Source organism: Oryzias latipes, chromosome 23 (genome assembly GCF_053564925.1).
Source record: "Oryzias latipes strain Hd-rR chromosome 23, Olatipes_Hd-rR_3.1".
Classification (NCBI taxonomy): domain Eukaryota; kingdom Metazoa; phylum Chordata; class Actinopteri; order Beloniformes; family Adrianichthyidae; genus Oryzias; species Oryzias latipes.
In genome coordinates, this window is record NC_136259.1 from 8,423,993 (window position 1) to 8,448,666 (window position 24,674).

General features: G+C 43.1%; 2 protein-coding genes across 6 annotated transcripts in view; one reads left to right on the forward strand and one right to left on the reverse strand.

Annotated features, from left to right (window-relative positions):
- Nucleotides 1–12,040, reverse strand: zbed4 (zinc finger, BED-type containing 4). 3 transcript variants are annotated; one of them, XM_011490950.3, is made up of 2 exons: nucleotides 11,809–12,040; nucleotides 1–4,729 (listed from the first exon to the last, which is right to left on the reverse strand). In XM_011490950.3, exon 2 carries the CDS (start codon nucleotides 4,536–4,538, stop codon nucleotides 783–785), a length of 3,756 nt encoding a protein of 1,251 aa, XP_011489252.1. In that variant the 5' UTR covers nucleotides 4,539–4,729; nucleotides 11,809–12,040; the 3' UTR covers nucleotides 1–782. The 3 variants fall into 3 exon arrangements, with proteins under 3 accessions (XP_011489252.1, XP_004082958.1, XP_020569791.1); XM_004082910.5 differs by lacking the exon at nucleotides 11,809–12,040 and adding an exon at nucleotides 10,503–10,895; XM_020714132.3 differs by lacking the exon at nucleotides 11,809–12,040 and adding an exon at nucleotides 10,377–10,895.
- Nucleotides 11,637–24,674, forward strand: part of brd1a (bromodomain containing 1a) — a 23,548-nt gene continuing 10,510 nt past the window's right edge. The window contains exons 1-9 of one of the 3 annotated variants that reach the window (XM_078941787.1): nucleotides 12,055–12,190; nucleotides 13,404–13,487; nucleotides 14,481–15,900; nucleotides 16,746–16,902; nucleotides 16,984–17,115; nucleotides 17,198–17,326; nucleotides 20,436–20,748; nucleotides 20,831–21,136; nucleotides 23,047–23,616. In XM_078941787.1, coding sequence (XP_078797913.1) covers nucleotides 14,498–15,900; nucleotides 16,746–16,902; nucleotides 16,984–17,115; nucleotides 17,198–17,326; nucleotides 20,436–20,748; nucleotides 20,831–21,136; nucleotides 23,047–23,616 — 3,010 coding nt within the window. In that variant the 5' untranslated portion in view covers nucleotides 12,055–12,190; nucleotides 13,404–13,487; nucleotides 14,481–14,497. Of the gene's footprint in view, nucleotides 11,851–12,048; nucleotides 12,191–13,403; nucleotides 13,488–14,480; nucleotides 15,901–16,745; nucleotides 16,903–16,983; nucleotides 17,116–17,197; nucleotides 17,327–20,435; nucleotides 20,749–20,830; nucleotides 21,137–23,046; nucleotides 23,617–24,674 lie in introns of those variants that run through there. The other 2 variants (XM_023952492.2, XM_004082952.5) reach the window with 2 other exon arrangements.

Consider the following 24,674-nt stretch of genomic DNA (forward strand, 5'->3'; position numbering starts at 1 on the left):
TTCTTGTGTAAGGAAAACCTTTATTTACAAATGACCACAAAATTGTCTCCAGTTTTTAATGCTAAAACAATTATCAAATCAGGGCTGAGAAGCAATTTAATATAAAAAAAAATGTACAGTACGTTGCTTTAATCATTATTAAACCCATTAATTTAATCCCCCTTGACAAACTTAAAATTGTGCTTAAGGGAAAATGAAAAAAGGATATTCCAAACAAACCCCTAAATCTGAAAATACAGCAATATCATACACAATTTCATTAAAACATTTCAGCAAATAATAAAAAAAAAAATTCTAATTCTAAGTGACGGTACCATGAGCCACAAAGTCACAATGGAAATTAAATAACATTTAACTTAAAACATTTCAGTCACAGCATTTATTTTTGGGGCCTAGTTTTCATTCAACCCTGCATGTATCTTAAAAAAAAATAAAAAATCCTGACATGATCTGCTCGATTTTAGTATTTACAGCATTTTGACCTGAAGTAGTACTGGATAAGGCACGAGGAGAGAGCAGACCCAAAACGAGACACCGGTTTTAAAAAGCAAACACACAATCCCCGACTCCTACAGCTAGAAAAACCCCGCCCCTCCCTGATACACTTCTGGGACTTTTTCCTCACAACAGCTCCAAAGTGTTTTCAACAGTAGTAAAACAAAAGCTCAATCTGGCCTTTGGATTGAGAATCAGTGTATTAAAAAAAATCAATTATTTACATTTGCTCAGCAGAATAAATTCCCATTTCACAGGTTTGCGACTTGGTCTGTTTTAATGCTCAATCAGTACTGGAAATAAATCAAAGGGAGGTTGACCTTCAGGAACAGCAGACCCTCGATGTTGTCCAGCATCGGCCTGGGCTGGTTTAGAGCGCAGTTGACGCTGGCCGTGCTGAACAGTGTCTCTGCTGGGACAATACTGGGGGGGCAACCCACGTAGCGGGCGGCGACTTTGGCGAGATCAGGCCACAGGAACTTCTTCAGGTTCCAATAGTCGAGAGGGTCGCAGCTTTGATCCAGAATGTCCTCCTCGAGGTATTCCAGCACCGCCTCTTCTGAGGACTTTGGCTTTTCCTCGTTTTTCGTTCTTTGCCTGATGTCGGGCATCAGGGACCAGAGGTCGTCTACGTTTGAGTGGGAGGAGCTGTGCGAAGCCGGGTCGTCACTGCAGCCATTGGGCGGCAGCGACTTGGCTTCAGCTGAGGTAGAAGAGGACGAGTCCAGCTCCCGGATCAGATCTTGTTTGCACTGCTCGGCTTCTTCTTCTGTGAACAGTGACGTTTTGTATCTCGGGTCGAGCATGGTCGCCCAGGTGTATCGCTGGTCGTGTAGCGTGGCAGACATTCTGCTCACCAAGGCCTCTTTTAGAGACCTAAGCATGTTGTCTATGCCCACGGTCTCGTCAAAGAGCAAGTCTATTTTTCTGCTAAGGATGTGGATGAGTGGTATCACTTGTCCTAGTGTGGCAGTGTGATTGCTCATCTCCCTGCAGGCAACTTCAAAAGGTTTCAGTGCATTGCAGACCGACAGCATCACTTCCCACTGGTCACAGCTGATTATTTCCCTGAAATTGCACTCGATCGACATCTCGTCTATAGCGTTCTTCTGCTCCACCAGCCGCTCCAGCATGAAAAAGGACGTTCGCCACTTGGAGGGCACGTCCTGGACGAGCTGGTTCTCTGGCAGCTGGTGGGCCCTCTGCAGCTCCACCAGCTTCTCTTTAGCTTTCGCCGAGCGGTGCACACGTTCGCAGATCTTTCGTGCAATACTTAGGAGGTTCTGAACCATTCTCTGGCTTTTTATGGCTTCGCTTACAATGAGGTCGATGGTGTGTCCGAAACACTCCATGATGGGATGGCCGTGCTCCTCCAAAGTGTGCTGGATGGTGATGTTATCCGTCAGAGTGAACCCTCTTTTCAGCCCTGAAGAGGTGATCCAAGAATCCCACAGGTACTCCAGCTGCTTCGGGATGTCGTGCATATCTTGGTCGCAGTCTATTTGTGAGACACTTAGAAGAGCAGAACAGTGAAAGTCTTGCCCTTGGGGTCTGACACTGGATTCATATGTCGCCCAGTGGGCGGTAAGGGTCAAGTACTCCCTAGTCTGGCTACTGACCCAAATACTTGTTGTAAAGTGGACAACACCTCCTTCAGCCTCTTTCAAATGGGTAAGCACGACGTCCTTCACCTTTTCGTACATATCTGGTATGGCAGTGCTGGTAAAATAAGATGATGGTGGTAGAGAATACTGAGGCTTGAGGTACTCTAGCAGTCTGTTCAGTCCAGCATTCTCTACCACAGCTGATGGCTGGAGATCCAGTGCGAGCATTTCCGCTACAAGTTTGGTGATTTTTTTGGCAACCGGGTGTTCCTCGTCGAACCTCTCACAGTTTTGCTCAGTTTCATAAACGGAGGTCTCCATGACTTCTTGTTTGACATGGATTTCTGCATCCTGTGCGTCACCTGAGATCGCATTGTTACTTTCAAGAACGTGTCCGTGAAACCTCTGCATGTGCCTGAAGAGGCAGCTGGTGCCAAGGTTTGTAGTCTTTTTGCCTCTGCTTATTGTGCGGTTACAGTGCAAACAGACCACCTTTGTAGGGTCGGCAGGTGATATAGAGAAATGGTTCCACAACTTTGATGTCTTCTTGCTGAAAGCTGGCACGGGTTGCGCCTTTGCCTCTGTGACCGGGACCTCAGTTTCTTTGGCAGAAACTGTATCCGTCGTGGCTAAATTGTTGTAGGGGTGCGGGGGTGATTCCTTTTCATCTGTGCTTTTTTGGTTTTTGAGAACGTCTGGGTGGCGGCGCGTGAGGTGCCTCATCAAGCAGCTTGTCCCAAAGTCGCCCCGCTTTCCCCGGCTGATAACGCATGGACAGTAACGGCACAGTGCTTTTAACTGGTCAACCGGCGACACTATGAAATGGTGCCACACTTCGGATTTCACCCGTTTCATGATCTTTTTATTTTGCTGAAAAACTGAATGATCCTGACTTAAGCCAGGCCCGTCAAAGAGCTCGCATGGAGAGGAAGTCAGGGGCGTGTCTTCCTCTTGAGCTTTAAAGAAGTTGAGGGAGGACTCCTGCCCTGAGAATTGCATCACCTCCTCACACTCCTCCTTAATATCCATGCTTTCCTCAATGCTTTGGGGTAACTCATCGGCTATGGTTTCTGGCGAGGATGGAAGAAGTGGCGATTCTTTTTTCACTTCAAACGAATCCAGCAATTGTGTGCGGGACAACAGAGAGGGTGGGTTTGTATAGGGCGGGGGAATATGATTGCCCTGCCCGTTTTCCTCAATCACAACCTCTTTGTGGGCCCTCCACATGTGACGGATAAGACAGCTTGTCCCGAGGTCCTTTCCGTTTTTCCCCCTGCTGAACTCATTCATGCAATGAATACAAACGGCTTTGGAATTGTCCGCGGGCGACAGGTAGAAGTGTTTCCATACAGCTGACCTGCGGCGGGAGTTGGAGCCTTTCGGGGTTCCCGGAAGGCGCTCAGACCCCCCGTCTGACAGTTCTTCGACATTGTTTTCAATGGAATGCGAGGGCAGGAGGGAGCCGTAGACAGTGTCAGCATTGGCGCATGATTCTAGTTTTGGTTCAACTTTGGGTAAAGTTTCTTTGGATGACGGGTCTGAATTTTCTGCTGAGGACGTGGACGGCGACGAATTCTTTGAGGCAGGAGTAAAAAGGCTATTGGTCAAGTCTCCGTTTTTTGGTGAGCTCGGGGGGAAAGGTAGGAAAGGAGAGGGAAGAGAGCTGGAGAGGTTACTGAGCGATACATCCGCTCCGTCTTGTAAAAGCACAGTGGGATGAGCCCTTCGCACGTGCCTCATTAAGCAACTTGTGCTGAGGTCTTTTTCGTTCTTACCGCGGCTAAACTCTTTCATACAGTATAAACAGATTGCTTTGGTACAGTCTCGCGGCGATATGCAGAAGTGATTCCACGCTGGAGACTTTTTCCTCGGGTTGGCGTGACCTCTTATAGATGACAAAAGACTCTGAGTAACGGCATCCATGGCAACATCGTAAAGAGTGCTGGTGTATCCGCTGAGTAAATTACTATAATCATCAACATCTTTTGTTGCAAAGGGGCCAATCGAGCTGCCAAAGGCTAGCCGTTCATCGTCCTGCGGTTCGTCCTCCATTTCGTTAGCATCCTCAATGTCCTCTCTGGCAAGTTCACTCGATTCATTTCCATTCTCGTACTTCTCAGTCTCTGCATTTCCTTCGGTATCAGTGTTGGGAGAAGATGGACCCGTGTTGCATGCCAGGTCTATCTCCAAGCGTTTGTCCATTTGAGAAGTAAAATGGAAACAAGGGAGTATGTCTTTATCCAGTGTTGAGGAGCAAGCAAGTGACTTTGGGTCTTCATCGTCATGAGGGTGAATGCTGTAGGACTTGAAGACGTAGCCGTCCTGCCCCTCGATTTTCAGGCAGGTGGCTTTTGCCTCCCTTTTCTTACTCTCGATGAGGCCATTGGACTCAATAATTAGATCCTCACTCATGTGGGGAACCTCTTCTTCTCCATCCATGGCAGCAACCCAAGGATTTCCGTCAGTCAGGTCTGCTTTGTCAGATGTAGCAACTTCTTTTCAGGTATACTCATCAATAAAGCGGCTCTCAAGCAGGAGTCGTACTGATACTTTTGCTGTCCAGGACATAGAGATTTTGCTTGTTCTGTCCCATTTATGACTTGTATCAGTTCAACTACTTTGCACACGACCTGCAGGGGGAAAGAGAGACAGAAAACAAGTCAGATAGGATCAGTGGAGAATGCAAAATGGATAAAATGATTCCTGCAAGATACTGCAGGTGACCCAACACATGTTTCCATGTCTCGTTCAGTTGATTATCTCTACAGCATACATTTCCAAAGCAACAACAACGTGCTTAAGGCCAGACATCATCTGTAAAACATAGAACGAAACATTTCACCATGACTGTTGACTGATTCATTTTTTTTTTTTTAAATGATATACTTAAATGAAAACCCATTTACTCCTCTGTTCTGACACGTATAACCTCCAGGCAGTGTTAGCTTTGCTTAGTGGGAAGTTTCGGTTTTGTTTGCAGGTGCAGGTTCAACCAGAACTTCCAGTACATCCTAAGGATTCACTCTGATGATCTTGTCAATGATCCGGACCTGCAGATTGCCTCACTTCTGTCTAAGGAAAAACAGACGTGCGCCCCATCAAACTTCTTCCAAAGAAGTATTGCTAAATATTAGATCATGTCCCAAAATAAACAACCCTTTATGGCCTGATATAAATATTTTAAGCACTTTGAAATATATGATATTCTGGTTAATTTGCTTATCGAAAAGAAAGAATAAAATCAAGTTTTATTTTAGATACTAATCTAGAGTTAGCAGGGATTAGATACCAGATGTGTGGTAATAAACCAAACATTACAAGGTACACACGTTAGCTAAAAAGCTAATGCCAAGCAGTAATGTTTTTTTTAGCTCTTTCAACCGTTTTAACATCTGAGCCTTTGCCGGCATGAGTTACAGACGCTCTTTGACATATTACATAGATCTTTGGCTGTTTATACTATCCGCCTGAATCGGCTGATTCCGATGCAAAGGAAAGTGACTTTGTACCGATATGCGACACATTACTAACGTAAAGAATTGCATATTAATACAAGGCTGCTTTCCTCTGCTTCAGAATCAGCTCGAGTTACATTAATTACAGCTATGCTTCAAGAGTTAACACTGGTGCTAAAGCTCTGCTACTAAACTGTTAGTGCAAGGGTCACAAACTCGGGACCTGTGAGCATCAAGTCGCCTGCAAGGACCACACAAGTCACCCGTTGTCAACGAGCGGTGTCAAAAATGTCGTTTTTCTACATTTTCTACATCTTAAACTCTTAAAGTTCAAAGCTTTATGGAAAAATAAGTCCAGTACTATAGAGTGAAACCAAAGATCTGATCGTGAAGATTTATGTAAATAGGGGAACTGAACACAATTAGTACAGTAGAAAAAACAGGGAGAAGCTCGGTTTACAATGGTCTATAGCCATTTAGGACACAGAACACAAAATGTTGTAATAATAAAAAAAAATGCCTGCAAAATTGCTATTAAAAAATTTGCAATACAGTGAGACCGCAAAGGGTGAACCGCGATATTGCGAGGGACCACTGGAAAAGTTTGTTACTTAAACCCATCCAAAGAAATTAAAATGGACGTTTTATCTACTGTATTTTACCCATCCCCCAGCTCAAGTGACCAACCAAGCTTCCAGCTTTTTTTCTAACCACAGTATGTTTTCCAAACAGCATCAACATCTGCACCTCTGACCGGATTTTTCTGTCTGCTCTGCTGTGATCTCTGGTGACCCAACAGCTTTAGAGCTATTTACACGGAACAAGCAGGGTGGGGACAACGCACCTGTCAGGTTTACAGCCGGGACTCGACGGCTGAGGGTCATTTTAGAGTCTGCTGGGCGTTTTCCACCACCTGTCTGTTCCTATTCCTCACATCCTCCCTTACATGGCATTTGTTTTCATTTCGTCTTAAAACAGATGAATTTGGGTTTGTGTCTCTCTGGCTCTAGCCCATTTCAGAATCTCTTCGTTTAGTAGGACTTTCACACATAAACATCACTAAAGTTTACAAAGAAAATTTAGGGAAAAAAAGGACCATCTTTAATGCTGTGTCAACGCTAAAGGTCAGAGGGCAACAACCAGAAAGGGAGATAATGAAACCCCCCGGTGACCAGTTTACAACTAAACTTCACTCGACCAGCACTGGCTGACCCTGGATTTCCAGCTCTTCCTGCTGATCAGCTGATCCACATTCTGATTGACCGAACGCACCCAATCCAGGTGATCAGCTGGTTAGTTGGATCGTTAAAACCAGCCAAACCATCACTTCATAGACAGATTGAACCTAGAAGAAAACTGTCCACGTGAAAAGGACACAACCGTCTACAGTAAACAGGACAGTTAGCATTGTCTAAAAAGAATTGGACGGCAGCAAAATTGGAGTCTATTGACAAATCTGGACAGTAAAAGAATCTACAAAGCTAATAAATACATTCGATATAATTCACTGACTCTTTCTTATCTGACTTTTTGCATTAAGTTCTGAAGGAAATGCTTTTTAAAACATACATCAATCCAGTTTTTCTCTGGCAGAAGACAATTACAAGCGATTATTAATAAGATCCTACACATTTATTTAACTAAACGTTTTAAAATGTAATCAAGTGGTAAATTTTAATCTTCTGAAACGTATGTGTAAGAGACGCAGAAGCTCTACCAAACAACCTTCAAAATAAAAGTATTCATAATTTGACAGATACTTAGAGCAGTGATAATGGAAAGGTGTGTTTAAAGAAAATTTGATTACTGGTAATAGTTTTCTTTTTTAAGTGTCAAATTTTGTATGGTAAAAATGTATGAGACAGCAGTGTAGAGCTTCTGTTATGTCCATAATGATATAGAAACATGTCTGTCACAGGTTTTATAATTTGATCAGAAATTGTCAATAGGGGGCAAATGCTATTGGTTTGTCCTTCTACCTTTTTCAATCAAAATATCCAAATTAAAAGATAAAATGGGATAAATTTTATTAAGCAAAAACAAAAGCAATAAAAATGATTTCTGATTTGACATTTTGCAGTAAACCACATGAAACTACAGATTGTAGCACCAAAACATAAGAAGTATTTAACTTTCCTTTTAAGTAGGTTTTTGTGACATTGCTTGAAATCAAACTTTTTAGTAAAACCCCAACTTAGTTGTTTTTTTTCAGATAGTTTTTCATTATAATAAACAATAAAGTCACACAAAAAACTGCAAAAAAACTCAATTCAGAGGGGTAAATTTGGCCACTTTTTACACCAAAAACTACAAAAATTGAGAACAAACTGTTTTTTATAACTAGGATAAACAGTATCCAACAACAAGACAAAGAAAAGTTCAAAATAATGTAAAATAAATGTATTTAAAGAAACTATGAATCTCGCCTAAACTATTTACGATGTTCAGAGGATTTATTACTATCCCAATTATGTTTCATAATTATTTTTAAGTTTGGATTAAACCAAAAAAACTCAAAGCTAATTGCCCTTTTCCCCCCTAAACGTTCATGTTGAATTTTGAATAAAAATTATACTAATGGCCAGTCATTCCTTTGTCATAGTAAACAATCCATGTGACTGGAGTCAGGAGACTTCTAAGAGTTAAAGTCAATTGAAACACTTGATTTAAAGTCCCTCTCTGATCAACTTTTGATCCATTGTAAAAGAGATTTAATTATTATATTTTTAATTATTATAATTCTGTCGTTTTCTGGGACATAGTTTCTGCAGAGACGCAGTAGTTCGTTTAGAAATTTGCCCCCTCATTTGTGGACGGGACCGTTGGCGCAGAGTGAGCCCTCCCTTACTCCCCGTCATCCATCCGTTTACGTGCTCTCCTGCTAGCTTACAGCCCCTCACACTCTTGACCTAAGATTACCGGTGCAACAAAAATGGCGAGCAATTTTTAAAGCTATCAAGCCGTACAGTTTTGATGCCACCCCAGACGAGGAAAACAATGATGTTAATGGATTTAGTCGTCTACAAGAGGATGCATCAGAATGGAGGGGAGTAGGGAGTTTGTGGCCCGCCCAGCGTATTTTCTAAATTACAAATACAGTGTTCTTTTTATTTGCACCTGATTCACAAGAATTTGCAAAATTCAGATATGCAATTTTGAGCTTAATTTTCTTTATACATGTCCATCACCAAATTTGTTTGAAGCATATTGTGCTATTATAGCATATTAAAAACACTATATTCATCTACGTAAGTCTTTAAAGGCTCAGATTGAATTTCAGCCAGAACCGTAACCCATAAGAACCCATGGTGACATCAGTTTAACAGAAAAAAAAAATCAGAAATGGATTCTGTGGTTCACTTGGTTTGCGGCAAAACACACAAAATTCTTTTTTTTTTTTCTTAAAGGTGGGTCTGGGTCCTTATGAGTGTAAATGTTTTGAACCACTCCCATATGAATTGACAGATTAATTTTAAAAACAGCTAGATATATATACAGAATCCCACACCTTTTTGGGTTATTTTTAATTCCATTAATATCAATGATTTAACTCCTATTTTGAAACACAACTCATAATTGCCAGAACATCTGGTAGAAAGAGGAATAAAAGAAAAAAAGATATAAAACAAGTGGCCACAAACAGTACTGTTGTTACCCGGCAACAAGAACCAAATGATAAAACCATACACTAAAACCTAATAATGCGAGGTTAGTTCCTTGTCTGCAGACACCACTGCTGTATCTTTCTGTCAGTTGACCAGCCTGTTCACTCGTGTCATAACAGCATAACTAGACTACCACATCAGATTATAAGAGGGTTTATCTGTTGTAATCCGGGTACGTTGCTCCAGTCTTATATATTCAAACCTGGATATATATATATTTCTTTTTTTTTTTAAGTTGTGATTCCATTTAAATCAAAACAGAGGAAACTAAAAATTATTTGTGTGCACATTTTCACGTCGTGTCACTTTATTTTTGTAATGATTAGTATTTTTACGGTTCTTTTTCTTCTAAAGGGTTAGCAAACGTGGCGTTGTGCAGTCAAGCCCTATGAAATTACATGTATTTCTTTAAGAACAGTATTATTTTAGGATGTGTGCGTGTAAAACACGTGCTGATTGAGGTGATTAGACTAAAGAAACCAAGTGTGTTACATAGAAAAATAAGGCTAACTGCTACCTAATTAGTAGTAAGTGTAGCAATAGCTACTATAAAAAGTTCTTTGTTTACTTTAAAGGAATACGTTAAATGGAAAAAATAATGATGTTTTGGTGAGATATGGTTCAGTTTTGAGTCACTAAAAGGCACTTTTCCGGGTTTGGCTTACGTGCTAAATCAGGAAGATGCTACAGGACAGCGTAAAATAGTCAGCGCTGACTAGCCCTCAGTATTCCTCGTAAGCTAGTTTCAATGAGCACGAACATCGTAGTTTTTCACTTTAATGTGAAAAAACTGTTACTTTCTTACATATTACTGATAAGAAACCCATAGAACAATAATAAAACCCGATTAATAACGCAATCCGGCCGGAATTTTAGGGTAAAATGCAAAAATATAACGTCGAGGGCTACTCTGGTGCTAACTGGGTTAGCCTCGAAGCTAATAAACACAATAAAACAACACGCAGAAAAAAGCCTTCTGTCACGTGCTCTTGTAGTGCCTTTCCTGTCAGCTTGTAGGTTTCTAAAAACGAGCCGGTTAATGTGGGGCTGAGAAAAGGCTCGCGGGAAATTTCGGACCATACTACGACTGCTAGCTGGTTAGCTGCCAAGCTAGGTCACACACACATACACACAACACACAGGACATTCAAGCTAACCTGGCGAGGCAGAACCCGGCCGTGGCAACACGAACCAGGATCCGGATCGGGCGAAACGCTCGCCACGATGTCCTGCCCGCATTCAGCCCCGGTTCGGCCACTGTTTTAGGCGTCCAGCATACTTACTGTTCGAATCCAGCGGTGGGATCACAGGGTTTCGGCTCCGAAACGGTTAAATATGACACATTTGATTGATCCGGAGGGGGCTTCACTTTGTTGCTTTTGTCTCCTGGTTGCTAGCAGTTCACGTTCGGCCGAAGAAGCAGCTCCACGCAGCGTCGGACGGAAGGAACGTGTTAATGATGTCACCGGGTCCTGACCGAGGCCAAATAATTCCAAATGTTTGCTTGTTAGACATAATTTTGAGCTAGTATAATGACTACATGAACCGGGATTTTATTTTCATGCTTAAATAAGTTTTGTTGTTTGGAAAATTTCATAAAACAAAATGGTCAAAGTCCAAACCAAAATCGGAACCTTTGAATTATTAATCAGATTAAACAAGAAAATGGCAAATAAACATATTTAATTTAATTTAAAAAACTGTGATGCTCATAGCCATCCATATAATCTGTAAACATTCGCATTTGTTTACTTTCTACCTCGTGGCATTCCCACTTTTGTGTGAATTTCTTTTTATAAATAAAGTTTATTCAAATAAAAGAAGGCAGAAGGGCTAAACAGTCGTATACAAACTTAATAACTTAACTTTATTGTTATTATTCACGTAAATTGATTTGTATGTATTGTTTATTCAAATGTAGCACAATTAATGGCATTATTTACAAAGTAATAAATCTCATTGTGGTTCAAATTTTCAAGAATAGCTGGCTATATATTTGATATTTTTCTGTCATGAGGTTTAGGCGTTAGCACAAACTTAGTGCGATTTTTGGTGTAATTTATTAAAAAAACATTACATATTTCTTACACTGTAATTATGTCACAACTAGCTTGATTGACATTTTAAACACAGTAATTAATTAAAGAATGTTTTTATTAGTTTGTGTGTTAAATTGTGTAAAAAGATTTCTGTTCCAAGGTTTTGGTCAATGTAAAGTTACGTTAAATGTACTACTTTTTCTTATGTAAATTTCAAATGGGGCTCATAAACTATTATTTTTAATACATGACTTGCATTATTTTATCCTTTTATACATTTCTGATCTAGGAAATGTATAAAATAACAAAAAAGAGGCTTTTAAAAAAAATGCTCTGGGGTATGGTTTATTTATTTCTTTTGCAAACTTGGGGTTCTCGATGGCACTTGCCTCTGCACGCACGTGCATGCCATGTCCGCCCCAGCCTTCGCCGCGCACAGCCGCTTTGTTAGCAGCGTTTTTTGTCCGCGAATGTGTTGCACCAAGAAGCGAGGCATCGCATTTATGATGTGACAGATGGGACTCCATTGTGCAAAAGACGCACGACTCACCAAAATGACCTCCAGCGTCACACGTCGAGCGGTTGCGTACGGGTGGGAGTTGTCTGCTGCTTCAACGCATTGTTGTGTTGGGGGATGATCCTCCGTCGCCCTGCCTGCCTGTCTGCTGCTTGTTTCTGCTATTTGCTTCTGTTCCGCTTGTGGCTAGTCACCGACTGTAGCCTTTGAATGGCCGTTAAACACATTAACGGCGTGTTTGCACGATTTAAAGCCCAAACTCCACAGGCACGCGGCGGGTTTGTCCTTTTTTTTAGCCGAAGCGTCGCTCATTGGTTAGCTCCGTTCAAAGAACCGTTTAGCAGGCCGTTCTTTTCAAGGCTTTTTTGGCTAGCTGGCTTTTAATTCAGCTAGCAAAAACTATTCAAGCTAGGAGGTAGGTGTCCTGTTCTGTCTTTCTGCTTTCCCCTTCCATCGTCTTCCACCACTTTTTGGACGTCGAATTCGTGCTGTAAAGTTTGCATTCCTTCCGGGTTGAGTTTAGTGAAATAGTTTTAAAAAGGCAATGTTTTTGTTGGACGCCATTTGCTTCGTTAAAGGGGGGGTTAGCTAGCTGTACTAGCTAGTTAGCTAGCTCGTAGGCTAATGTTATTGTTAGCATCTCGGCTACTTTAATGAGTGAAAAGCTGCCCTCGAACAAATGGAGAAGTTTCAACTTCTAGGTGTTGAAGTTGCCCCGTCTGGCCGCCTCCCGCCCCTTAAATGTCTTGTCTCATTGAGGAAACGAACTAGTTTCCACGGTCCAGTTCACTAAATACCTTTTATTCTGTGTTTTGAAGCAGGAAGACCGTTAAGAATGAAAATTTCTGTTCTCTGTTAGTCAGCTGTGATGCTAAAAACTGAATAAGTGTTTAGTTTTGACCAGTTTCCTGTGTCCCCGCCCCCAATTGCATTGAATTTAATAATATATGTATTTATTTTATTTTGAAAAATTGCATAGTAAATAAATGTCGTTTTTTAATTAGGCTAAGAAATGTGTAAGTTTTAAAATAAAAATATATACTTTCTGTCTTCTATATCTCAAGTGATTGTTGTAAATAAGAAAAGGATTATTTACACAAAAATAAAGTCAGCAGTTTTTTAGTTGGGTTTCCAGTATAGCTAGTATGTGTGTTTCTGTATTTTTTATGTCAACCAGAACCAGAATCTGCTATATTGGCCAAGTAAAGCGCATGTACAAGGAATTTATGCTCTCGTGCAAGCTAGAAAGATATGAAAAAAATTTACAGGAGTAAGACAGGAGAGGATAAATAATAAAAAGATAGGAATATTCTAACATAACTAAATAAAAAATGCAACAGTAAAAATGCAACAGTAGTTCTGGTGCGACAGTATCTGTGGTTTTGTTCTGTGTTCTTGAGTGGTCTGCAGTCAGGAGTTCATTAGAGTGACAGCTCGGGGGAAGAAGCTGTCCTTGTGGCAAGTGGTTTTGGTGCGCATAGTCCTTAAGCGCCGCCCTGGCCGAAAAGGCAATTGGTTATTCTGCCAGCCCGCTTCCTGACCCTGGTCCTGAATGAAGGGAAGAGTGGAACCAATAATCCTCTCTGCAGATCTTATGATTCTCTGTAGTCTGTTCCTGTTGTGTGTAGTTGCTGATCCAAACCAGACCGTGATGGATGTGGTCAGGACAGCTTGGATTATTGCCCAGTAGAAGATGGTCAGCAGCTCCTGAGGCAGGTTGAACGTCTTGAGTTGTCGCAGGAAGTACAATCTCTGCTGAGCCTTTTTCCGGAGTGAGTCAATGTGAGCGGTCCACTTAAGGTCCCGTCAGATGGTGGACCCTAGGAACCTCTGTGAGGGAACAGTGCTGTTAAGAATTGTGAGTGGGGGGTGGGGTAAGGGGGTTCCTCCTGAAGTCCATTGTCATCTCAACCGTTTTAAGTGGGTTCAAATCCAGTGGTTTTGTTTTTGTTTTTTCTTTGATAAAAATCACATGACAAACCACCACCAACAACAAAAAAAGCAATATTTGTCAAAGTGCTTTGACAGACCCGTGCTTTGAATAAAAAACAAAAAAAAAGTATTTTGTGATTTTTCATGTTTCTACCTGGATGTGTTTGGATGAAAACACAGCTGATATCCTGGTAATCGTCAATGTTTTTAGATCAATAAAGTCAATTGAATAATTTCCCTCCTGTACGCTAGTTTATTGCCGATCACTTGTTAAAAAACCTTATCTGCTAGTGCATCATGTAAATGAAAAAGATTTTTGTCAAAGTTACATTGTAGCTTCAGTTCATAAACCTTTAGCTTTCTTTGCAAGGCTGGTATTTTTGAAACTTTGTTTAATTTTAGACGAGGATCCAAAATTATCAGGTTGTTATTGAAGATGATGAGAAGAGAAGAAAAAAAGTCATTTTATTTCCCAGATTATTTTATTTGTGACTTGTTGGTTGATTTTGGGATGAGTTTAAGCCTCTCATGGTCACATGTTATTGTCCAGCTGCGAGAAAAAGTGTTTTGAGATTTGGATCATTTTTGATGGAGGAGGTTGAACTCTGCTTTACTCCTATCAGACGTTGTCAGCTTTTCTCATCGCAATGAAACATCTATGGTTCTCCTCACTGCCTTAGAATAAAATAAAACAAAAACATACAAAAAAATAAAGATTATAGATTTCTGAAGAGGTTTTTGTTAACAGTTTGTACTTCTTTGCGGCTCCACAGCAACACGGAGCATCAGGATGAAGAAGAAGGCTCGGCAGCACCGGGCGGCGGTGCCTCAGAGACCGCCGTCCCCAATCAAGCCTTCGCCCAACAAGCAGATCCTGACATACGAGCAGGCGCAGCGCTTGGTGGAGTTCGAGATGGACGGTTGCATCCACCGCCTCAGCATCTACGACAAGCTGCAGGTGGTCTGTGATGACGACCCGGTCGTCCGGGAGATGATGGAGTGTCTCAGCAACAAGGAGAACGCCGACAAGCCCCAGCAGCCGGTCCTCCTTCGGTCGGTGCGGCTAAAAAACAACAAGGAGAAAAAGATCGCCGCTCTCGGCCTTTTGGGGCACGGCGAAGAAGGCGGCCAGCCGCCGGGTGGGCATCCTGGCCCAAAGCTTCCTGAGCCTAAATTTCGCACTGTGGAATATAATCTCCCTGCAGTTCCTAGACGCCCGGCGTCTTATTATAAATTAATTGAAAAGACAGACGAAGAACTCGACGAGGAGACGGAGTATGACATGGACGAGGAGGACTACGCCTGGCTGGATTTGGTCAACGAAAAGCGCAGAAGCGAAGGCATCAGCCAGGTGTCGCACAATGTTTTCGAGTTCCTCATCGACCGCTTTGAGAAAGAACTGCACCTGGAAAGTCTGGATCAGGCCAGCGAAAAGCAAGCCCCCGTCGACGAGGACGCCGTCTGCAGCATCTGCATGGATGAAGAGTGTCACAACAGCAACGCCATCCTCTTCTGTGACATGTGCAACGTAGCAGTGCACCAGGAATGCTACGGTGTGCCGTACATTCCCGAGGGCCAGTGGCACTGCAGGCACTGCCTCCAGTCACCCACCCAACCCGCCGGCTGCATCCTCTGTCCCAACAAGGGCGGCGCGGTGAAGAAGACAGACGACGAGCGCTGGGGCCACGTGGTGTGCGCCCTTTGGGTCCCCGAGGTCGGCTTCTCCAACACCACCTTCATCGAGCCCATTGACGGCGTCAGCCAAATCCCCCCAGCCCGCTGGAAGCTGACGTGCTACATCTGCAAGGAGAAGGGCGTCGGCGCCTGCATCCAGTGCCACAAAGCGAACTGTTACACCGCCTTCCACGTCACCTGCGCCCAAAAAGCCGGCCTCTTCATGAAGATGGAGCCCATCCAGGAGGTCACGGACACGGGAGAGGCCACCTTCTCCGTCAAGAAGACGGCCTACTGTGGAGCGCACACGCCCAACGGCTGCGTAAGGAGGCCATTGTCCATCTACCACGACGCAAAACCCAAAAACGGACTTTGTAAAAAACTGGACAAAGGGAGAGGAGACGAGAAAGGACAGCCGAAAGGAAAACTGAAGAAGAAGAGCAAGGGCAAAAAGCCAGAGCCCAAAGAGGAAGTCGAGGCCGCGATTCCTGCCGTGGTTCCTACATTTCCAGCACACAGGTATTCCTACCGATCCAAAGGGAGTATGTTTTTATTACCTTTAAAGGAAATTGGAATATTCAAACTAATCAATTTGTAAATCATTTGATTTCTTTTTTCTTCTACTCGTTTATGAATCATCAACTCACAACCAGCAACAACCTAAACAGCAAACCAGTTCTAATGCAGAAGTCCATACAATTCCAAATGATTTCTATGGAATCTCTATTCAGTTCATAGATAATATTTGAGAACCGGACTCAGTGACTCCTCCTGTTCTGAAAATGCAAACTCGGATGATTGCTAAACTATAAGTTTGTTTTTCTAATGAGAAATTGTTGAAATGCAATGCTCTATGGTTCCGTTTCACGTTTGTTTATTAAACATCGACTATGAACTGGAGCAAGCGACTGTGACGTCATCTATAGAGAATGGTTTACACAAAATGAAGTCAATTCAGTTTTCGCAATCTGGACACCACCATGTCGGAGCCAGACGTTGTCGGTGAGCGGCGATTGGTCCGAGTCGGTCTGAGTTCTTGTTTCTATGGCAACCACTCTCGCCAATCAGGAGTGAGCTTGTTGGAAAGTGAGCCACATAAACGTTTCAAATGTCTGATGTGAGACCACATTGAGGGATCTGATTGGTCGGTTTAGAAAGTTGCACTACAGCAAATATATCTTGAAAAACAATTGGATTATCAAGAGCATGTTCAGAAAACGTATCAGAGTAAGAATGATTGAAGCTGGTGGGTACTTCCTGTTTTGTGTGCGAAGGGGGAGGGGTCACTCACTATTGTTCTCATATACAGTTTGATTCCTTCTCTTTGTCCTCATAAATCTGCATTCATGATGTGCTTCCTTTAGGTTACAAACCATCCTAAACCAAGTGTCCATACAGAAGAAAAAGGCCTTCGTGGAGCTGGTTTTGAACTACTGGACGCTGAAAAGACAGTCCAGAAACGGGATGCCGCTCATCAGACGCCTCCAGACCAGCCTACAGTCCCAAAAGAACGCACAGCCGGTTTGTTTGCCAAACACTTTCCCGTCGTTAACTTATGGTGGTTTTCGCCTAAACGCTTAAAAATGTCATTTTTGTTCACAGAGGCAGAACGAGGAGGAAAGCAGGTCGTTGAAGGAGCAGCTGAAGGAGTGGCACCGCCTCCGACACGACCTGGAAAGGGCCCGGCTGCTGCTGGAGCTGATCCGCAAGAGGGAGAAGCTAAAGAGGGAAGAGGTGAGGAAGACCCATCGAAGCTTTTGGCCAATCACAGAACCAGCTCTGCTCATCATTTCCCCTTAAAATGTGTTTGTTTCAGATCAAACTGCAAGAAACCCTCCTGGAGATGCAGCTCACGCCGTTCAGCATTTTGCTCCGAGTCCTCTTGGACCAACTCCAGGCCAAAGACCAGGCCAGGATCTTTGCCCAGCCTGTCGACGTTAGTGAGGTGATGTGCAGAAAACACACTAAAGTGTCATTATTGCGTCAATGTTATCGCAATAAACTGTCAATAAAGTTGAAATGTATCCTTTTTTCTAATGAGAAAATGTTTATTTACAGGATAAAATCTGGATTTTTACTGATAAACCCTCCCAGAAATAGAAAACAGAATAGAAACTGTGGCATGTGTATAATTACTAATTAATAAACTTTTCAAATTCTCAATAAGAAAAAAAAAAGTCAAACCTTCACCTTGTTGGGGTTGTTTTATGGTCTACGCCACTTTTTGGACATTTCTGTAAGGATGAAGGACGCTCTTGTCAGAGGAAACCTTCACTTGTCTGCTCATGAAGGGTCCAGCTGACATAATATGAAGCTGAAAGAGACACAAACTGTTTTTATGAGTCCCTGATGTTTAGGACAGACTAATCTCATTTAGTGCATGAAGTTAAGTGTCCTAATCCAGCGGCGAATTATCTAACTCTTGTTTTTAAAATCATGCGAGCTAAGACCCCCTTCATTATTTTCAGATGAGGGTTTTTTTCCCCTTGCAATTTTCTGTTGACTTCACCTCACAACTCTTACTTAATTGTCTTTAAGAACAAAAAAATGTTGTGTGAGCAGCACTGATTTTGAGGACATGGTTCTTGACTGGAGGAAGGTACAGTGTTCCCTCATTTATCACATAAGTTGCATTCTGCGATTCTAGGTGTTTCAACTGCTGTTAAACTCCTCCCTACACACTTTCTAAACTGTTCTCGGAGATAACCATAGGCCTGCGCCACGGGGCTTTGTGGTGGAGTACAGTTTGTGTAGAACTGGCTCCATCCGTTACACCGTTGGTTCGTCTGCCATGGCCTAACGTACGTTTTATTTTGGACTAAAGGCCTGTTCACACCGGGACGAATTTCGCGCGCGATATTCGCCGACGTTTAACACTTCGTGACTAAACAAAGTGCACCAATGTGAGTGTGCACACCGACGCGAAAAACGCCACGCGTAAAAGCGTAATTTTTTAAAAAACGCTTCAGGTTCGTTTTTTTGGTTTGACGCGCCGCGTCAAAAACTATATGACCAATAAGAATGGCGCTTTTGCACACGTGTCTGGAGCTTCTGAAGTTACAGTAAAACACAACTTGGGGGCGCTCAAACACAAAACTGTCTTGCTGAGCACACATACCAGCGAAGAAGATAGACGCCAAGTAGCATCTAAATTGCCGCAAAGAAATAATGACGGACATTCTAAAATATCCCCGAAAACGTTCATGATACATTTTCAGCTCTTAAATACTTGCTCTCTTCTTCTGAGTGAAAAGCGAGTTTAAGAAGCGTAAAGTTGCGCAGTGCCACCTTGTGTACAGGAGTATTTCTGTTTTACATTAAGCGCCATCTAATGTCAGGGAATGAAATTGCATGTTCGCTCGGCTCATCGTCAGCAAATATCGCCTGGGTGTGAACACAAAAAACGTGTTGAAAAACGCTGGCGAATAACGTGCGCCGATTTTCGTCCCGGTGTGTACGGGCCTTAACCTTGTCCTAGCCACTGACTGAAGACCCTTCCCCCAGGGCATGAGGGGTTTTGAAATTAGAGTTCTGCTAGCCCTTGTGCTGTCTTGTGGGGTCAAAATGACCCCACTCTTACATTGACGTGTTCTCCCTACTACGAAAAAGGTGGATAAAGGTGGAAAGACTTCATGTAATCCATGGACATCAGTGAAGATCACAAATCATTGAAGAAAAAAGGTTCAGCGCACCGTCGAGTGGGTCTAGATGACCCAACTCCCAATGGTAAAGTGCCTTGGATAGTACAAGGGCTAGAAGAATTGCCTACCAAGGCTTATGAACTCCAAGTTTGTAATCGGTGCTATATTTTTCCTAGACTGAATGCCAACCAAAGCTATTGGTCTCTGTCTGCCCTCAGACTAGCGGAGGGATGGAGGCATCTTAATTCCCCATTCTAGACCGCCTCCAACCAAAGTCTAACCACTGCCCCAAAGACAGACATGATAATTTTCTCTCTTTTGTTTAAATTCTCAAAGTAAAAGCAAAAATCCAGTATTATGGAATGAAATGCACTGTTAAAAAAGAAACAAAAAAAGGTGGAAAAATTGCACAAAAAAATCTGAGACAACGCGAAAGGGGAACCGCAATATAGCGAGGGATCCCTGTAGTTTGTCCTTTTCTGGGTGGATGGACTGCTCCAGGCCCAGGTGGAGGAGTTTAAATAACTCTGGGTGACGGAAAATCAGAGCGTGAGATTGAGAGGCGGATTAGGGTGGTGTCCTTTGCTGTGCGGTTCCCGCACCGGTTCGTTGTGGTGAAGAGAGCTTAACCAGAAAAAAAAAAGCTCTTAATTTAATGCTTCGGTTCCAGTACTCTCCTGTGGTCATGAGCTCTGGATCATGACCGAAGCTCCTGAATACAAGCAGGGGTAATGAGCGTAGGGTGGCTAGGCGTTCCCTTAAAGAGGCTGAGGAGTTCACATTAGAGCCACTGCTTCTCCGCATTGAGAGGAACCAGCTGAGGTGGGTTGGGCATCTGGTCCGGATGCCTTCTGGACAATTCCTTGCCCGGGCACGTTCCAGTGGGTGGAAACCCCAGGGAAGACCCAGGACACGCTAGAGAGATGTCTCGGTTTGCCTGGGAATGCCTCAGAATCCCTTCAGAGGAGCTGGAGAAAGAAATCTCAGAAGTCTAGGCATCTTTTAGACTCCTCCCTCCGCGATCGGGGCCCAGACACGCAAAAGAAAATGGACAGATGGAAGAATTTTGACGTAAAGTTTTGTATTTTCTAACTTTCCTGCAGTTCAGTTGTAGACCCTACAGGACAAAGGTGGTTTTACTACTTCTCTCTCATGAGTCGGCACTTACAATGTTTGTCTCAGTCGAGATCCCCAAGGTTTTAGGTCACACACTGAACGTTCAGGTCCAGCTAGCTCAGTCAGTTGAGCATGAGATTCTGAATTTTTCCGTCTAGAATTCAAACCTCAAATTGTGCGTGGATACTTAAATCTTTTTCCAAAAGGTTCCAATATGTTTGAGGGTCTTTAGATCGGATCCTACAGTACCTGCCTGTCATGTTTCGGAGCGTTTCTGAAGTCGGCTTCTCTTCACAGGTGCCGGATTACCTGGACCACATCAAGAACCCGATGGATTTCTCCACCATGCGCCAGCGCGTTGATGCCCAGTGCTACAACAACCTCGACCAGTTCGAGGCCGACTTCAACCTCATCGTCAATAACTGCCTGAAGTACAACTCGAAAGACACGTACTTCTATCGAGCCGCTGTCCGACTCAGAGATCAGGGCGGGGTCTTGCTCAGAAAGGCGAGACGGGATGTGGAGAAAATCGGCTTCGACGCGGAGAGTGGTGTTCACCTGGCAGAAGCTCCCGAAGTCAAAGCCTCGCCCTCGTTTTCTTGGGAAGATGGTAAGCGACGGAAACCGGAACAGCTTTTATTTAGAAAGAGTTCCTCGCGTCTGTTCTTTACCTCCTTCCTTTCCCCCTGCAGTGGACCGTTTGCTGGTTCCAGCCAATCGGGAGCATCTGCCCCTTGAGGAGCAGCTGCAGCAGCTCCTGGAGAAGTTCGACCTCACTTGCGCCATGAAGTCCAGCCCGTCGCGCAGCAAACGCCTCAAGCTTCTCAAGAAGACCATCAACGACGTGCGTAACGAAATAAGCCTGAAGAAAGTAGTGCCGTCGAGTCACCACTGCTCCTCTTCGGCGCCGACGTCGTCATCAGCTCCCAAGCTTCCAGAACCGGAGAAACCCAAAGACCAGGAGGTCAAGTCCAACGGCCATTTTCCAGAAGATGAAGGTGTGTATGAAAGTTTCCATTTTTTAGGATTGTAACGTCCATAACAGACAAGAGCTCCCATTTTTATAATAACATAATATTATAAAAACGCTGAACTGGGATTCTGTTCTGGTCACGTGACACGCAAACACCAAAGTCTAGCTGAGATTGGATCTTTGAGCTTTGGTTTCCTCCAAAAGCTTCAGAAGAGAACAAAGATCCAGCAGAACATTTGGAGCTCTGTGGACCTGTTGGATCGCAGCGTGCCAATTTAAGCTAGCGTCATCTGACGGGGTTCACAGGCTCTGCCGGAGCCAACCAGAGCTGCACCCCTCTTCCTGTACATGAACCTCCTCCTGGTTACTCTCTCTTCTGTCCATCGTTCTGCTTTGTTTGGTTCCAGTTTATCCCCCCAGAATTCTTCTATCTTTGGACCAGATTCCAAAGTACTTTAACCAAATGTTTGGAATTTACAGGTTTATTTTGAATAAAGTATTGGGTTTCCTCAAAAACAAAGGAAATGGGTTTGAGGGTGCATTCAGACTGGACACATTAAAGTGAACCAAAGTTTGTTTTCTCCGACATGGAATGCATCCAAGCGGACCCTGGTCCTGGACCCTCTGACTCATCTTTCAAGGTGTTTTTTTTTTCTGACTCCAATCGAACTGAGCTTTTGGGTTCGCTCTAAGATTCCTCAGTCTTCGGAGCGAAACAACCGGACCAAAACGGCCACCATAGCGGTGGTCACGTGATCCAAACACAGTCAGAATGTAGCATCAGATGAGCCGCGGACAAATGTAGAGCAACAATTGTCGTGTTATCAAAAAGGAAAATAAGAGTCCAACTCCCTACTTGTTACATTTAATTTAAAACACGTTTTACATGCTTTTGTGTCTCGTCATCCTAAAAGCGACCTTGTAGTTCCTTTACAGAATTCTCTTAAAACAATGCCCTAACACCACAACGGTGAGACACAGCAACTGCAAAGTGCAGGACTTCCATCATTTCTGTCTGTAGTTGCTTTGCCCCCACCACATGGTTTTGTTTACAAGTTTTGGTTCGAATAAGGAAAGTCCATCTGACGGCAGTCTGAGTACAGACCAAACGCAAGGTTCAGAGCTGGATCCGGACCAAATTAAGCAGACCTGGTCCGGAACAAACGGTTTTCCCTGTCTGAAAACACCCTCAAATAGCAGTTGGAACTAGGAACGGGTATCATCAAAGATTTTATCCGTACTACTCCTCTTATAGACGCTGCTTTTGGATCTGGTATCGTATTGATACTTTTCTGTGTGAAAACCTGGAGGAAGAAGACAAATAGCACACCATGTAGACGAAAAAGCTTTTATTTGACAACAAATTAGAATGCAAAAAAAGAATTTAACGTCCATTGCAAGAGTAAACTGAAATGATCTATAAATACTAACATAATTAACATTTTAAGGTAACAACGCAAATAAACAAAGCTCCAATTAACATAGTATATTAAATCACCTCAACGAATAATAACAGTGGAAATGAAAATTCACAACAGTTTTTCAGCCTAACCGCCTTTTCTGCAAGCAGTCAGGGGTCGGGGGTTTACTGACTGCGTCTTTAAAAAAGTTAAGATAAAAAACACACTTTTTATTTGCACAATGTTGTATTTTCATTTTAATTGTCTTTATTGAGGCACCATATGAACTTTCACCCTGTAAATATTTTATGATGATTGCTTTTTACAGTGCTGGTACTGTGCAATAGCGTAAAAGTTTGACGAGTTACTGTCGTCAAAATGATGTCCACACCGAAGCTAAAGTTTCGGTGTTACAGGCTGAAGTGTTCTAGATTTTGGCCAAAAAAAGGCATAATCATAATTGAAAGACCACTAGAATAGATCAAAAGATGATCTGAGTGGGGCTTTAAAGGGTCTGCTTGTTTCTTCCCCACAGCGGACAAGTCTCTTCCTCCTAAACTAGAGCCGTCAGATGCCACGCCCCCCCCCATCCACTCTGACTCAGATCCCGGACCCCCCACCCTCAAACCAGTCGACGCAGCCCCAAACCGGGAGGACAAGGCCCACAGCAAGCGGGCAAAGCTGGACGCAGAGTTACCGGACCTGCTGTCCTTTCCCCCGCGCCTCAACGGCCACTCCCACGGCGGGCTGGCAGTGCTGGACGCAGATGTGAGCGTGATCGCCACGTCCACACTGGCCCAGCCCACAGGCACGGTCAACCGTCGGACTTCTGTTCTCTTCCAAAAGTCCAAAACCGCCAGCCCCCAGGCTTCCTCCAATAGCGGAGGGGAGGATTCGGACAGAGCGGCCGGGAAAGACAACGACGGCGAAGAGGAGGGAGACAGCGAGCCTCTGAGCTCCAAATCCATCCTGTCTGTGGTCATACCGCGGCTGGAGACACTGCTTCACAGCAAGAAGAGGAAACGCAGCGACAGCAGAGAAGACGAGGAAGGGCAGGCCGACGACGAAGACGAGACGAAGGCTCCCATGAAGAAGCTCGACAGTGGTGAGACAAGATCTGTTTTTTTTCACACCCCTGAAGTCGCAGCAGCTTTTTCTTTTTTTATGTGGTCAATGTCACAACATCAGGGTTGTCGAATAAGTGAAGCAATTTGGTGTTTCTCACATCAGCAGCTGTGCTTGCATGGATGCGTGGAAACCTGGAAACCTACAGAGGCTTGGAAAAGGACGTAACTTAAAGGTCAAAGGAACAAATTAAATACACCAACGACTCTCACAAACAAACCCTGACTGAAACTAAGCTGCGAATTAATTTACAAAAAAATTCAAAACTATACAAAAACAACAAAATACATGGACCAAAGCCTCTAACAAGAGCAAAACAAAGTAAAGCTCTGCTGCTGGCAGCTGTGGGTAGGGTGGGGTGATGTGGCAGTATTTGAACCCTGAGCTGGACGTCCTCAACCAATCAGGTGCTCCGGACAAAAAAAAAGAAAGACAGAACCTTTCTCTGCAGCAAAAATAAAGAAATAACGGAAACAGAGAAAGAAAAATACCCCAAAAGTACAAAAAAGCAATATTACGGCCACTGCTGTAACAAAATCCTCTACTTGACTTTAGAAAGAACCTTTTCAGTAATATGACCTTCAATTTGATTTTATATACATTTTATTCCATAAGAACCCAGACCCCTTTTCAGAGTTTCACAAGGGTTTTAAACCTTTTTTTTACCTCAGTCAGTGAACGTTTTGATCCCGGACAGTTTATTCTTAGTCAGTGAGTCTCCCCAAAAAATTAAATAAAATTTGAAAAATCTTTTTAAACAGGTTTGTTAACTGGACTATGTGAGAACCAAACAAGTGAGCCCTGATGTGGTTCACTGCAGTCTGAAAGCACAGAGACTTTCCAGACTAAATTTTAAAAATATGTATTGAAAAGTACTTTTTTTTTTTAAATAGAAAGTTGTTAAATTAAATCTATAATTCATTGAAAGACATTTCTGACTTTCTAAACTTAGTTTTGATGGAGGAGTTCAAAAAGATATTCATAAATAAATTTGTAAAAGTTCCACTTTTGTTCAATTTAATTCACTTGTGAAAACTG